Source organism: Ochotona princeps, chromosome 5 (genome assembly GCF_030435755.1).
Source record: "Ochotona princeps isolate mOchPri1 chromosome 5, mOchPri1.hap1, whole genome shotgun sequence".
NCBI classification, from domain to species: domain Eukaryota; kingdom Metazoa; phylum Chordata; class Mammalia; order Lagomorpha; family Ochotonidae; genus Ochotona; species Ochotona princeps.
This window is the reverse complement of record NC_080836.1, coordinates 103,748,553-103,763,740: the sequence shown is the minus strand read 5'-3', so window position 1 is coordinate 103,763,740 and position 15,188 is coordinate 103,748,553. Positions and strand designations below refer to the sequence as shown.

The following is a 15,188-nucleotide window of genomic DNA, read 5'->3' as shown; positions in this document are numbered from 1 at the left end:
TTCGTGGTGGACTCTGCTAATGCCTGTGATGATCAGGTTGGTGCCAGGGTGAAGCCAGGAGCCAGGAATGCCACCTGGTCCCCTACAAGGGTGGCCGTGGCCCAGGTGTTTCACCCATCTCCTGATGTTTTCCCAGGCACTTCAAGCAGAGAGCTGGACTAGCAATGGAGCAACCAGGACTTGCACTAGCACAGAGGATGTCTGCATTGCAGATAGGGCTGACAGTCTGGGCAGGATATCTTACTTGTTTTCAAGCTGTCTTGAAAGTTAGCAGTTTCTAAGCGCTAATTTAGGTATAGCTGTATTTGATATGGTTTCATTATCATATAGTTCATTACATTTCATGATTTCCCTTGTGTTTTAGCTTTTGGGTTTTTTTGACCCATGAGTTCTTTGAAAGTTAGTTGCTTAAGTTCAAAGTGTTTGTAGGATTCTTAGTTATTTTTATCACTATAGATTTCTAATTTATGTCTTTTTTCTGTGAGAACATACTGTGGTTATTATTTCAGTTCTTTGGAATTTGTTGAAATGAGTTTTACGGCTCAGACCAGGGTCTCTCTTACTGAATGTTCATGTTCACTTGAAAAATTGTTTCCTGCAGCCATTGAATGTAGTGTCTTAAATGTCAGGTAAGCCACATTGGTTTAGAATGTTCTTTAGTTTTCCTGTGTTCTCACTAATTTTTTCTTTGTCCTTTTCACTCTGTCAGTTGCTGAAAGAGGAATTTTTAAATGTGCAGCTTTACTGTGGGTTTGTCCTTTTCTTCTGTTACTGTTGACAGCTTCTGTTTCGTATCCTTGAAAACTGTGTTACTGGTTGCACACACATTTAGGATTGTAAGGAGCTCTAAGGTGAAATCTGCTCCCCCTGGTTTCCGTGTAGCACGTGGCTTCTCTTACACATGTATGGCTCAGGATTTGGGGTTTTAAGGCATTTACTCATTGATCTGAGGTGTCAGGTTGTATAAAATGTCAGTGTATTACCCATGTAATAGTTTCTTTAGGACTGGCAGTTATAGCCTCTTACTCATTTCTGATATAGATAATTTGTGCTTTTTACCTTTTTCATAGATCATGTTATAGTTTATTAAGCTTATTTAAACTTATTTAAACAGCCTTTTAAATTTTCTCTATTCTGTTTTCTGTCAAATTAGAAAGACTTTGGCAGTATCTATAGACTAATTTATTTGTATTAAACAGAATAATTGATCATGATTGGGTCTGACTTTGCTATCTTGATATTTATCTTCTGTTTCTCTTCTGATATTTTGTTCTTCCTCTACTGCCTGTCTTTGAGTTAAACATGAGCTTTTCAGCTCTATGCCTTTTGTTCGGTGTTTTAGTAAGCGGTCCTGAGAGTAGAGTATGTTTAGTATTGCTGATTGAATCAGTGTGTGGCCTGTGTGTGTGTCCATCCCCCATTCTTACCCCTCTCTGCTGTTGGCTTTGGCTTCTTTTTCCTTTTTAAAAGCAGATTTGAGGGAAGAAGACAGGAAAAGGCCCAACCTGAAGCCAGGAGCCTGGAGTTGCCTCTGGGTCTTCCACATGAGTGCAGGGCCCAAAGACTTGGAGCAGCTTTCACTGCCTTCCCAGGCATATTAGCAGGGAGCTGGATCAGAAGTAGAACAGCAGGGTTTGAACTGGTGCCCATAGTGGAGTTTTACATTTTACAGAAATGTGCTGTAGAATCTGTCATACACCTTTCTTTTTGTCTTAAATGTGTGACGTTTAAAGAGTCGAGGAGAAAGCAGGTTTATGTGTTTATCTGTTGTAATGTTCCTTGCTCATTCTGTTCCGGGCTTCCATTTGATAGCATTTCTCTCAATCAAGACAATGTCTGCATTTCTGGGAGTAGAACTCCTAGTTAAAAAAAATAATACTCTCACTTTTGTCTGTAAGATCTTTATTTTGCCTCTACTTTGGGGGTGATATTTTTGGGTGTAGAATTTGTTTTATTTTTGAAGATATGTTTTTTACTTTAAAGTTAGATTTACAGAGAGGAAAGAGAGAGAGAAGGAGATCTTCCACTTTTGTTAACTCCCACAGCGGCCGGAGCTGGGCCAGTCTGAAGCCGGGAGCTTCCTCTGGGTCTCCCCAGCAGGTGCGGGAACCCGAGGCTTAGCTGTACCATCCTGCATAGTTTTCACAGGCACACTAGCAGGAAACTGGATCGGATGCAGAACAGCCAGGGTGCCAGCCGACGCCCACATAGGATGCCAGCTAAGAAGTTGGCTGCCATATTTTATTGTTCTCTTGAACATGGCTTTGTTTTAAACATTTTGTCTTTGGTTTTTAGCGGTTTGATAGTAGTATGCATACATATGGTGCTCAGTGTGTTCATTTGCATTGCATTTGCTAAGGTCTTTTTATATCTGCTTCCTTCATAATTCTTCTGTTTGCTTTTCTAGCCTGTTATCTCTTCTCCCTCTAAGGTTCCTGCTACATCTGTGTTAAACTGTTTGGTATTTCTTCAGAGTTCTTGAATGTTCTGAGATTTTTCTCTTTTTTCCCCTTTTCTGGTTCAAGTTAGATAACTTCCATTGGATTGCCTTATGGTTCGCTAATTTCTTTCATCTGTTGTTTCTGCCACTTAGCCAGTCTTTTGTTAAGCATAACCTGTGAACTTTCAGATATTGCATTTTTTTAGTTGTAAAATTTCTATTCACTTCTGGTTTAGTGTTCATTTCTCAGCCATAATTTACCCATTCCGTCCCTATAGACACCTTTAATATGTTCCTGTTTCTTTACGAAAGTTGTTTACTGTTTCTGTCCTGTTTATTTGTGAATTTGTTCAGTTTTGAATTTATCAAATAAATATTGTGAGGTAGTACAGAGAGCCTCTGTATCCCTCATACACAGCTTGCATATTAATATCATGTTAACATAGTTTTCTAGGTGACATTAATACCTGCATCTGTCCTAATGTAACCTCTAGGACATTTGACATGGTCTGTTTCAAACACCAGCCCTTCTGCCTTGGCAGGATGTGGTCTTTGTACTTGGCAGCAAACGGTTCACCCTGCTAGATCTGTCCTGCTCTCTGCCGTCCTCCTACCTGCTGTTGAGTAGTCAACCAGGGGGTTCCACGCTTGGGCTCATCTTGGGGTTTTCTGTTTTGCCTTCCCTCTCTAGAAACCTCACCTGAGGTGACCTCAACTTGAATCCTCTGTGCACCAGCCAGTACAGGGTCAGGCTCGGTCCATCAGTCACAGCAGCCTATGCAGACGCTGGTGGGTGTAGCTGCCTGGTCAGTTACGTTCCCAGCCCCATATCTCATGTAAACCAATGGGTGCTGGAGCCCAGCCCACCACAGGCCCAGTCTTCATGCACACCAGCAGGGACTGCAACTATTCAGGGTGACCCCAGTAATCTCCATACCGGCCCACAGTCCCGGATTTTGCACATGCCAGGATGTGTTGCAGATTAGCCTGGCTGGTCCCATATCCTATCTGACTCTCATGTACACCCATGGGTGCTGTGACTTAGCTCAGCCCAGTCCACTTCCAGACCCGGCCCACACGTATGCCAGTGGGTGCCCCACCCAGCCTGGCCTGCCCCCAGCTCTGGCTCTCATGCTCACCAGTAGGAGCTGCAGTGTAGCAGGGTAGTACGCACCGTTCCCGGCCAGGCCCACTCCTAGCCCCAGATCTGGTGCTTGCCAAGGGGTACTGCAGTCCAGCGTGACATGACTTATACCCGGTCCCAGCACTTGCCAGCGGGTGCTGCAGCTCAGCCCTGCCTGAGGCCCTCACTAATTTCCAAATGACCTTCTGAGAGGCCCACTGTGTTATACCTTTGTTTAGGTTACTTTAAAAAATAAGATTATTCATTTTTATTGGAAAAGCATATTTACAGAGAGCAGGAGAGACTGAAAAGTTATCCATCCACTGGTTCACTCCCCAAGTGGTTGCACTGGCCAGAGCTGAGCTGATCTGAAGCCAGGAGCCAAGAGCTTCTTCCGAGTCTCCCGTGTGGGTGCAGGGTCCCAATGCTTTGGGCCGTCCTTGACTGCTTTCCCAGGCCACAAGCAGGGAGCTGGATGGGAAGTGGAGCAGCTGGGGCATGAACCAGCACACACGTGAGATCCCAGTACATTCAAGGCAAGAGTTTTACCACTAGGCTATCGCACTGGGCCCTGTTTAGGTTACTTTTGCATATTTTAAAAATATTTATTCTACATAATCTTTCTGAGTTGAATGTTTTTTTAAACAGGGTTCATGAGATGTAAAGTGCCTTTTAGACAGTGGTGTTGCAGTATTTAACAGCATGCAAGGTTTTAATAAATGAGGTAATTATACTTGTGTTGATTCCTGCTTAAGCTGGCCAGGCCAGAAATAAAGATGAGATTAAAAGATCTAATCACAAAAGGAAAGAACATATTCTATCATGTTTAATTTCTTTAAAAACATTTTATTAACCTCATGTTTGTTTGTTTTTGACCTCTGTGCAGTTCCTGCAACTCCACTCTCAGACGTTTCTACTCAGCTGGGACGAGAGTACAGTCTCTCTCCTGCAGAGCGCTCCCCAGCACACCGCGCCTGAGGGCCAGAGAGGTGGCCAGCGCGGCCTCCAGACAGTCACCGCACGGTCCCCAGGGTTAAATGACAGCGCTTCCTGTCCCCACTGGTTTGATATCAATGATTCCAAGGTCCAGCCAATCAAAGAAAAGGATATTGAGCAGCAGTTTCAGGGTAAAGAAAGTGCCTACATGTTGTTTTATCGGAAATGCCAGTTGCAGAGACCCCTGGAAGGTATGGAAATAAAAGTGTTTCTGTTAAGTTACTCATTAATACTATTCAAATTTTTGCACTTTGAAAAGAAAACTTTAAAATAAGGAAAGGTTTACTCTGAGAACGTTTAAAATGTTTTAAAGCTAATAGTAAAAATCAATACTTAAAGAAATCTAGTGGCTTGGCGTAGTTTATGCACGAGTCTTTAGCTCATGGAAAATGTGCATTATTGTTTCATTTTATTTTCTGTGAATTTTTTTGGAAATCAACCTTGCCTATTTCTATTTAACCATAATAAAGTGAGGTCATAGTTAAATTTTCAAAATATTTTTTTTTTTTAATACATACTGTTTTCATCCACTTGAAAAGGCAGAGTGGCAGAGAAGGGTTGATCTTCCATGCACTGGTTCACTCCCCAGATGCCTGCACTGGTCAGGGCTGGAATGGGCTGAGCATGCGGACGTTTGCAGATTTCTCACATGCTTACTAGAGGCCCAGGACGCACGCCATCATGCAGGACCTCTCAGGATGCATTGTCAGCAAGCGGGGTTGGAAGCCACACTGCAGTGTGGAATTAAGCATGCGACGGCACCTGCTCTCACACGGTGTTTTCTGGTTGTGTTGGCAAAGTTGAGTGCCAGCCTGTGCTCAGGCCTGCCTCTGACCTCCGGCTGTGTTGTTGCCTTTGTCAGTGGACTTTCCCTTTCTCTTCCCTCAAGATAATGTGTACTCTGACCAGTTGAAATATCTTTAAGCGGGCCCGGCGGCGTGGCCTAGCAGCTAAAGTCCTTGCCTTGAAAGCCCCGGGATCCCATATGGGCGCCGGTTCTAATCCCAGCAACTCCACTTCCCATCCAGCTCCCTGCTTGTGGCCTGGGAAAGCAGTCGAGGACGGCCCAAAGCTTTGGGACACTGCACCCGCGTGGGAGACCTGGAGGAGGTTCCAGGTTCCCGGCATCGGATTGGCGCGCACCAGCCCGTTGTGGCTCACTTGGGGAGTGAAACATCGGATGGAAGATCTTCCTCTCTGTCTCTCCTCCTCTGTGTATATCCGGCTTTCCAATAATAATAAAATCTTAAAAAAATATATCTTTAAGCAATATTTGTTGAACCTGCCAAGAGAACTACCATGAAGGACAGCAGTCAAGACCCATAGTGTTTAATTGACGCTGTCAGTATGAGTAAATTATTTTATATTACTTCCCAAAGTTCACTTAGCAGTGAAATACCTTGATGCCTTTTTTTATGGTGCACCAGGTGAAAGGTGCTGCCTGCATGCTGGCATGCCTCATGGGTGACAGTTTGTGTCTCCGATGTCCCATTTCCAGTCCCACTCCCTGCTACTAGCCTGAGAAAAGCAGCAGCAGATGGCTCAAGTACCTGGACCCTCCCAGCTCTGTGGGAGACCTGGGTGAAGCTCCTGGCTTCAGTCGGCCCAGCCAGGCTGTTGTAGTCACCCGGGGAAGGAACCAGTGGATGGAAGATCTCTGTTTCTCCTTCTGTGTCTTTAACTATGACTTTCAAATAAATGAATCTTTTGTTTAAAGAACAAAAAAACTGAAATCATTAAGCTTTCTTAACTTTTCATGAGTAGAGATAGGGACTATATTCTTATAGACTTTCAAAGGTGATATTTTTTTATAAAGAAAAAAAATTAAATAGTTAAATTTAATTCGTATTTTGAATCAGAGGAAGTCTATTTTCTAAATCTGAGTTACTTCACCAGGCCGTGTGCCAGAAAGGCTGTGAATTCTGTGGAACAAACAGAAAGGAACATGGTAATGATGTTGATGCCACGCTGTGGTCCCAGTTGCTGTCATGTTCAGGCGCACCATAGAACACTTTCAGCTGCCCTGCTGTGTCTGTCCACCTGTAGTATCAGAATAGATCGAGTGTGCAATAAGTGATAGTTTCTCTCCCAGTTTAGCGCGAGTGAGTGCACGTTTTAGGAATGGGGGGGGGGGGGGCAAAGCATTACATAATGACTATACAGTTCACCTAGAGAGGCAGAGCTAGGAAAATGAATGAGGAGCACGGGGGTCTTCTAGTGCATACGAGAACTGCCGTGTGCTGAGTGCAGCACAGAGAAGCAGCACTAGGCCAGAACCTGGTCTGTGGGTGACAGTTCAGTCCAGAGTCAGGTAGCTCTTCGGATCAGTCGGGGGGATATGGATTAATGAATGTGGCTAGAAAGTTAGATGCAAGTATCTGGCCTTAACGTAAAGACCTTTCCCAGCTTTGAGGGAGGCAGGTGTTGGGCACGTGACTAGGTCACTGTTAGAGCCCACACTAGGTCTGGGCAGGTCCAGTGCCTGCTAACACATGCCTTGCCTGGCAGCCCCTGCGGCTGCGACCGTGTGGCAAACCTGGACTTGACTTGCTGCTCCTGGCTTCTTCCTGGCCCAGCCCACATCACTGCAGGTGTTTGTGGAAGAGCTCTCCTTCTGTCTGCTTCTCAAATAAAATGAATATAAAGATGACAAACACATCTTTTTAAAAATTGATATTGAAAGCAATGTTAGTGACAGGATGCAAATAGTATTCTTTTTTAAAAAGTGTGCTTAGAGAAAATCGAGCAAATTGATTTCTTCTAGCTTGGCTTAAAGCACTATTACCTTTCATTTGTTGTTCAGAAAAGAAACACTAAGTTCCAGGGAAATTAGTAATTCCCTTGTTGCTTAGTTAGCAGCCTTTTTAGCCCCCAGCACAGTCCTTGCTAATTGTCATGTACTACTGCAACCAGACTGCATTTCATCAGCGCAAGTTAATGTAAAGTTTTGTTCACAGCTCAAGCTAATCCAAGATACAGGGTTCCGTGTCATTTATTGAATGAAATGGATGCAGCCAACATTGAACTACAAATGAAAAGGTAATCTTAAGTTGCTTTTAGAGTTTAAATAATTTTTCTGGAAAATGTTCAGTGAAAGTGTTCAGTAATGAAAAAAAACTTTTTAAAGATTTTTTTAGAGTTAGAGAGAGCTGTTCCATCTGGTGGTTCACTTCCCAAATGGCTGCAAAGACTAGAGCTGGGCCAATCCCGAGCTGGAAGCCAGCAGCTCCTGGGTTTCACACACGGGAGCAAGGGCATACCCTGCTGCCTTCCCATGCCATTAACAGGCAGCTGAATTGTAAGTGGAGCAACTGGGAATAGAATTGGTGCCCATATGGGATGCCAGTACCAAAAGGGGAAGATCGCCTTGCTATACCACCATGCCAGTCTGCATTAATGAAGACTTAAAAGGAACAAAATAGCAAACCAGTCAATATCAGTGTCTGGCTGCTGAATTTTTAGTGAAACCATCTTTTATTGCAAAATATTCTTACCAGGTCTGTTGCTTGCCCTAGTGGTTAGGCTGGGGCTAGGCTACTACCTGCAGCATTAGCATCCTGTTTGGGTACCAGTTAGCATCCCAGCTGATCCACTTGCAGTCCAGCTCCTTGATGATGTGCCTAGGAAAGCAACAAGGTGGCCTCACTTGATTCCTGCATCATGTGGAAGATTGAGAGAAAGCTCCTGCTTCCCAGCTTTGGCCTGGCCGAGCCCTGATCATTGTGGCCATTCAGGAAGTAAATCAGCAGGTGAGAGATTTCTGTCTCTTCCTCCATCTCTCTCTCTTTCCTTCTCTCTCTCTCTCACCGCCTTTCAAATAAATAAATCTTTAGATGAAAATGATGTGATGTGTGGGAGTAAACTCAAGACTAGCCTGTGAAGTGACGCCACTAAGCAGGGATAGAAGCCTTCCAGCGCTGGAGAGGTCAGCAGGCACAGAGTTGTGCTAAAGGAATTGCGTCCTGAGCTGACCTCGTTGTTCTGGATATAAAGGATTTGATCTCCACAGTGGAGACAGCTCACTTCTTATTGTTACGGAATGCACGCAGTGACATAAGCAAGTTTCTTTTGTCTAAGTAAGGTAAACTTGCAATTGGAGGTTTTCAAATGTCAGTGTTTATTGAGGGAAATGCAGTTACCACTGCATGAACAATTTTCCCCTGGCATTTATGGTTTCAGAGCTGAATTCTTACTATTTGTTAGAAATCAAAATTAACACTCTTTGATGCTTAGGATAACAGGATTGTATTTACATGGGCGGCACACACACACACCTGCAAACCAGATGTTTCTTCTATGAGCTGAAATAGTGTCTGTTGTAAAGTCCGCTGTTCATCTGTCCCTGTACTTGTTTGAAGGGCGCAGTGTGATTCTGAAAACATTAATGTTGAGCTGCGTCTTCACCTGGGCCCTCATTACCGTTTCTCCAATGGAGCCTTGCACCCAAAGGGATCTCAGACAGAAAGTGTGTGGGATTTGACCTTTGATAGAAGAAAAACTCTGGGAGATTTGCGACAATCAGTATTTCAGGTAAGGTAGCCTCATTTCTTTTTAACTTAGGTGCCGGACTCCAGCTCCAGCCGAGTTCGGAGCTCGGGAAGGTTGCGTGGAGTCGGCGATAAAGAAAGACACAGACACTGTCACTTGGTGCGCTGTCACAACAGCTCAAGAAAAGCTGTCCTTTTTATTTACTCAGACACCTCACAAGCTTCTGCACAAGCAACTAATTGTTCTATTTTTTACTTCAAGACTAATGTACAGACATTTGGTCATTCCATCTGCACTTCAGGGCTAAGCAGGTGCCCCTAAAGATAATTCTGCAAAATACTGTATTCATATTCTTCAAAGCAAGCCATTATTCATTCTTCAACAGTAGCCATGGAGCGATAGCCAGGACTCCAAGGCTAAGGCACGTGCAATTACCTGCTAATCAGTAGTACATTCCTACCACATTTCTATTTCTACAATTTTCCTGTTATTTAATGGGAAAATAGGTTACATGGGAAAAAAATGTAAAAGCTAAAACAAAAGTTTCAAATATTAAATCCCCCTACAACTATAGATTCTACAACCCCATAAACAATGAAACAATAATCAAAAGCATTTTTCTTTAATAAAAGCATCCTTAATTCCTCTAGCTAAAAATTATAAAAGCGACTAGAACAGTTACAGTTTCTATGCTCCAAAAAATTGCAAAGACAGGCTAGCCTTTGAGATAACAATAACTATATTTATTGCCATAGCAGTTTCAGCTCTCACTCCCATCACTTGCATTAATATTTAGGATATTTTCAAGCCCCTTCCCAGAAGCAGTGCTACATGTCTGGGCCAAATTCTGAAGCAATGGTTAAATACCCAATAAGGTGTCCAAAAATAGCATAGGCTTAATTGTGCTCCTGTGTGTAAATTGTCAAAGGCCCACTCACCAAGACATTATCAGTGACATTAACTCTCAAGCTCACATCGGTTGCAAAAACCGTGTCACAGGGGCAAACAACAATGCCTCAATAGATCACAGAATTCTTAGTGGGGTGCTTGAGTGTCCATGCAGCCAGGGTAAAACAGTGTCAGGGTGGTCAGAGAGACATCTTCCGGGCCCTGCCAAACGGGAGCTGTTCTCTTCACACCTTCGTGTCACCACACCCACTGCACGAACTCCGGCACTTGGGCGTTAAGTTCTCTCATACTGACATCTTCATTGCACCCGAGCATTTCACTGTCTTAGGAAAGTCCTGCTCCTGCCAGTGTGTAGAGGGATGGCTGAGACACCCTGTTGTGTGGAAGTCTCTTTGTTTTTTTTTTTTTCTTTCTTTTTTTAAGATTTATTTATTTTTATTGCAAAGTCAGATATACAGAGAGGAGGAGAGACAGAGAGGAAGATCTTCCATCCATTGATTCACTCCCCAAGTGACTGCAACGGCTGGTGCTATGGCAATCCGTAGCCAGGAGCCCAGAGCCTCTTCTGGGTCTCCCACGCAGGTGCAGGGTCCCAAGGCTTTGAGCCATCCTCCACTGCTTTCCCAGGCCACAGGCAGGGAGCTGGGTGGGAAGCGGGGCTGCCTGGATTAGAACCAGCGTGTATATGGGATCCCAGCATGTGCAAGGTGAGGACTTTACCCACTAGGCCTGTATAAATGCTTACATGAAGGAAGTATGTATCCATCCATAGTAAAAGCACACGCACGTTGTAGTCGCTTTCTCCGTGTAAGTTATCCAGCTGTATTCTAATGATGGTAACAACAACAGCAGTGCTCTGTGTTTTACCTATCATGCTTTCACATAAATTATGTGATTTGATGCTCTAACTTCATGAGAGCTAGCTAACCCCATTTTGAAGACGAAAAAATCCCCAGAGCTCCAGTGTCTCCACTGTGACATCTAGTTGGTGATGGCTGTGACCTCCCACCTGTACACCGAGTCTGCCTTCTGTAGTCACACTACCTCACCCCACACTGTTGTCTTGAGTGGTGCTGAATAAGCAAGGAAGTTTTGCCCTTTGAGTCCACAATTCCAAGAACGGTGTGTTGATGAGTTGGCTTTGCTGTGTATTCAGAGGGGGTCTTGAACAGTCGTGGTGCTCTCGTTGGTGCCAGAGTTCTTCCGTCTGCAGTGGAGGAACTAGTCTGATGAGTGATGTCCTGCTTTCAGACTTCGGATGTGAAGCAGAGATGGGCTTTTGTCCCCTATATGGTCTACGTATGTAAATTGGCACAGTGCTGCTCTTAGTAACCTAAAACATTCTCTGAGTATAGGTGCGTATTTTCATTGTTGTCTTTCATTATTCCCCTGCAGCTGTTGGAATTTTGGGAAGGAGACATGGTTCTCAGTGTTGCCAAGCTTGTCCCGGCAGGACTTCACATTTACCAGACCCTGGATGGTAAGGGAATTTGAAAATACAGCTCACGCTGCGTGTGTGTGTCTCTCTCTTCCTCGCCAGGCTTCCCCCGAGTAGCTCCCCGTCTACAGAGATCTCCCCACATTGTTGATTCTCAGAAGTCATGTATCCAGATTCCAAATGTTTCACATTCAGATATAATGTATGAAATTTTCTGACATGGAAATGTTTTATTTTGAAATTAAAGCCAAAAATGTTTTAAAGGATTCTAGTTGTTGAGTATAACGGTTTGAAATCATTTGAATCTTATTAATTTGACTTTATTTCCTGCCCAGCTCTCAGCTTCAGATTTCATAGCAAAGCAAGAAAGTATTTCAGTAATTTTAAAAGTGTTTACTTCCTTTAGGAATCAACAAAACAATGATAATAACAGTAGCAAAAGCAGTAAATTGAGGGGAGCTCTTCCCTGTACCAGTTACTGTCATAAGCTTTGTATACATTACCATGTTTAGTTTTCTCAGCTTCCTTTTTGGGGCTGGGAGAGAGGGAAGCCTAGAAAGAAAAGACGTACTTACTTTACAACATTCGAAGTACAGCTAAACGGTGTCTATTTCCCCAGTCCAGTCCTTATCATTTTTTCTTCTTTCATGCCCACTTTTTAAATAAGATGAAAACAGGGTCTGAAACATGCAAGGCCCAGCTTGCGGTCAGGTGGGGCGCACCCCTGCTGGGCCTCCGCTGCTCCGCGCTGCACCCCTGTGCTGTCGGCCTCTGAGTGCCACTCTGTCCTGCTCCGCTGCTCACAGAGCTGGGGAACAGCATTTTAAAGTAAGAATGCTATCACTAGAACAATAATTATTGGGTTTTTTTCTTTGTTTTTCTCTACTAAGAGTGCTTTTTCTAACAAGTATCTGAAGTATCTCTGAAGTGCTTTTGCTGGCTGTGAGAATGTCTCACTGAGAGCCTCATCTTTCCAGGAGAGGACCTGATGCTCAGAGACCTGGAGCTTGCTGATGGGGAGGACATCTTTGTGTGGAATGGAGTGGAGGTAAAAAAAATCGTTACTGCAAAAAATTATTTGTGGTAATTTTGGGAGCTTAGGCAAAGGCTGAGAAGCAATAATTTTGGACATTTAAGAAGTGATGATAGCAAAATTTTATGCAGCATAGGGGAAGGCCAGTTACCTAATTGAATGTTAGAAGACTGTAAGTGGTTCTTAAGTTGTGGGTCCAGCCAGTCAGCTGTGTGTGAAAGAGGCACTGTGGAGTGCCTGTGTCGTGCCAGGCTGTGTGTGCAAGGCTAGATGCAGGGGCAGGCCAGCCAGTCCTCGTCCCTCCGGTGTGTGTAGGATGAGGAAGTGTGGTCTCAGTGCCATTGGGAACAGGTGCATAATGCTGCGGCTCCAGCTGGCATTTGCGGAGGGAGGACTGGAGGAAGCGTGCGCCTTCTCTGTCCCACGAAGAGGAGGGAAGGAGGGACATCCCCGTACTTAGCTCCATCTCTTGGTTTGCCAGTCTCCTCCACTGATAGCTTGTGTGGAAAAGATGAACAGGCAAGTTTCTAAAAAACACCTCAGACTCTCTAATACATATTTGTACAAACTATTTTACCTAGGGAAAAGAGAAATTCATTATACACAGTCTTTTACTATATGATTATGCTGACTTATTGTCTTGATTTTATTACAGGTTGGTGGGGCCCAGATCCAAACTGGTGCCGAGTGTGAGCCACTGCTTGTCAATATTTTTCACATGAAAACGGGCAGCGAAGGAGAGACGTGCGAGCAGCTGGCAGACTCTCCACACGTGTTTCCATCCAACGCAGAAGTGGCCACTGTGCTCGCGGCCTTGGCCATCCCGGCAGGTGTCATCTTCATAAACAGCGCTGAACCCACGGGTGCAGAGCGCTGGACGGCTGTCCCCAAGGAAGACACGAGGAAGACGTTCAGAGAACTAGGTCTCAGGAACGGAAGCTCCATTTTAGTTCAGGATTCCAGCGGTGAGGACAGGTAACTCGTCACAAAGGGAAGAGTTATTTTAATTGTGATACTACCCAGTAGAGCTCACTTGTTTTACTGATGAGAGGTAAAGGTTTGCTCTAGACTTTTTAAGTTGTACCACACAGAGTTGAAAATGATATGATAAAGTGGTTGTCTCTAGTTTTATGACTCACTTGGATGTGAAGCAGAGCCTGCTAAGGGATTCTTGTGAGTTCCACTTGGAAACCTGAAGGTCCATTCTCACAGAGAACGTTCCTGACGTTTTTCATGAGGATTTTAAGATCCTGGCTGAGTTGTCTGGGATGTTCTGTTGATAATCCTGTTCACAACTCTTGAGCACCCCCTGGTGGGGAATTGCCTCCTTAGTGCCATAGCTCCACTGCAGGCTGAGGCACTGCACACCTTGCACGGGTGTGGTCCCGGTCAGTGTCCACAGGCTGTGACCTTCCATGTTTCCATATATTGAAGACCTTGTGGTCTCTGCTTTGTCAGTACTGCTGCCAGACTGACTGTTCATACTGGCTGTGGTCCAGAGGCCTGAGACCCTTGTGGATTCTTTATTGGTATCTCATATACCACTATTACACTGATGAATACTGGTTTTTTAGAACTTGGGAAATAAAGACACAAAAACAAAACAAAATATCAGCTTCCAGGAAACCAGTGTTGGCTAATAGTGACATCTGGATGGCTTGCTTTTATTCATTTTGGTTTTTTCCCAAATTCTTGGGTTTTTAAAAATACATAATAATTGTTTTATAAATAGTTATATAAAAATATGATAACTATTTTATCTCCACCATATTTTTAGACTCACTTTTTTTAATGGTATCATTTACCATTTGTATTTTTTAAAATAATTTATTTTTATTGGAAAGGCAGATTTTTTTTTAAAGATTTGTTTATTTTGTTACAAAGTCAGATATACAGAGAGGAGGAGAGATAGAGAGGAAGATCTTCTGTCCGATGATTCACTCCCCAAGTGAGCACAATGGCCGGTGCGCATCGATCCGAAGCCGGGAACCAGGAACCTCTTCCGGGTCTCCCAAGCGGGTGCAGTGTCCCAAAGCACTGGGCCATCCTCGACTGCTTTCCCAGGCCACAAGCAGGGAGCTGGATGGGAAGTGGAGCTGCCGGGATTAGAACCGGCGCCCATATGGGATCCCGGGGCGTTCAAGGCGAGGACCTTAGCCGCTAGGCCACGCCGCTGGGCCCTGGAAAGGCAGATTTACAGAGAGAGATTGTCCATCCACTGGCTCACTCCCCAAATGGCTGCAACAGCCAGAGCTGGGCTGCTGCAGAGCCAGGAACTTCTTCTGGGTCTCCAACATGGGTTCAGGGTCCCAGGGACTTGAGCCCTCCTCCACGGGTTTTCCAGACCGTGGAGGGAGCTAAGTAGAAGTAGCTAGGTAGGAAGTAGAGGTGCCACCCATGTGGGATGCTGGCACCATCAGACAGAGGGTTAGCCAGCTGAGCCACAGCGCCAGCCCTTGTAGACTCTCTCAGGCTCATTTGGTACTACCTGATCATCCAGGTGCCCCTCAGATGCACGCCCTTGTGTTGTGTCAGTCTGCAGAACCGTGTGAGGCTGCCCTGCTTTCACCCTAAATCCAGGTCCTGGAAGCACCCAGGATTCAGTGTGCAGGTGCAAGTCAGCAGGCGATTGTGCAGTTACAGCAGTTGCACAGCTGGTCTGTGCAGGAGGACATGCTGCATGCGTGCGTGGCTGCTGCCCGGCATCCCCTTGCAGAGAGCCAGTTGCCACCGACATGGCTCGGCACAGCTCGCTCACTCT

At 44.7% G+C, this 15,188-nt stretch overlaps 1 protein-coding gene across 7 annotated transcripts in view; it reads left to right on the top strand.

Annotated features, from left to right (window-relative positions):
* Positions 1 to 15,188, top strand: part of USP40 (ubiquitin specific peptidase 40) — an 89,219-nt gene that overhangs the window by 27,981 nt on the left and 46,050 nt on the right. For all 7 annotated transcript variants that reach the window (XR_009245515.1, XR_009245516.1, XM_058665128.1 and 4 more), the window contains exons 11-16: positions 4,450 to 4,750; positions 7,517 to 7,598; positions 8,918 to 9,089; positions 11,352 to 11,436; positions 12,372 to 12,442; positions 13,083 to 13,402. Coding sequence is in view for 5 of the 7 variants with exons in the window: in XM_058665128.1 (XP_058521111.1) it covers positions 4,450 to 4,750; positions 7,517 to 7,598; positions 8,918 to 9,089; positions 11,352 to 11,436; positions 12,372 to 12,442; positions 13,083 to 13,402 (1,031 nt within the window). In the remaining 2 variants the exon portion in view is untranslated. The remainder of the gene's footprint in view (positions 1 to 4,449; positions 4,751 to 7,516; positions 7,599 to 8,917; positions 9,090 to 11,351; positions 11,437 to 12,371; positions 12,443 to 13,082; positions 13,403 to 15,188) is intronic.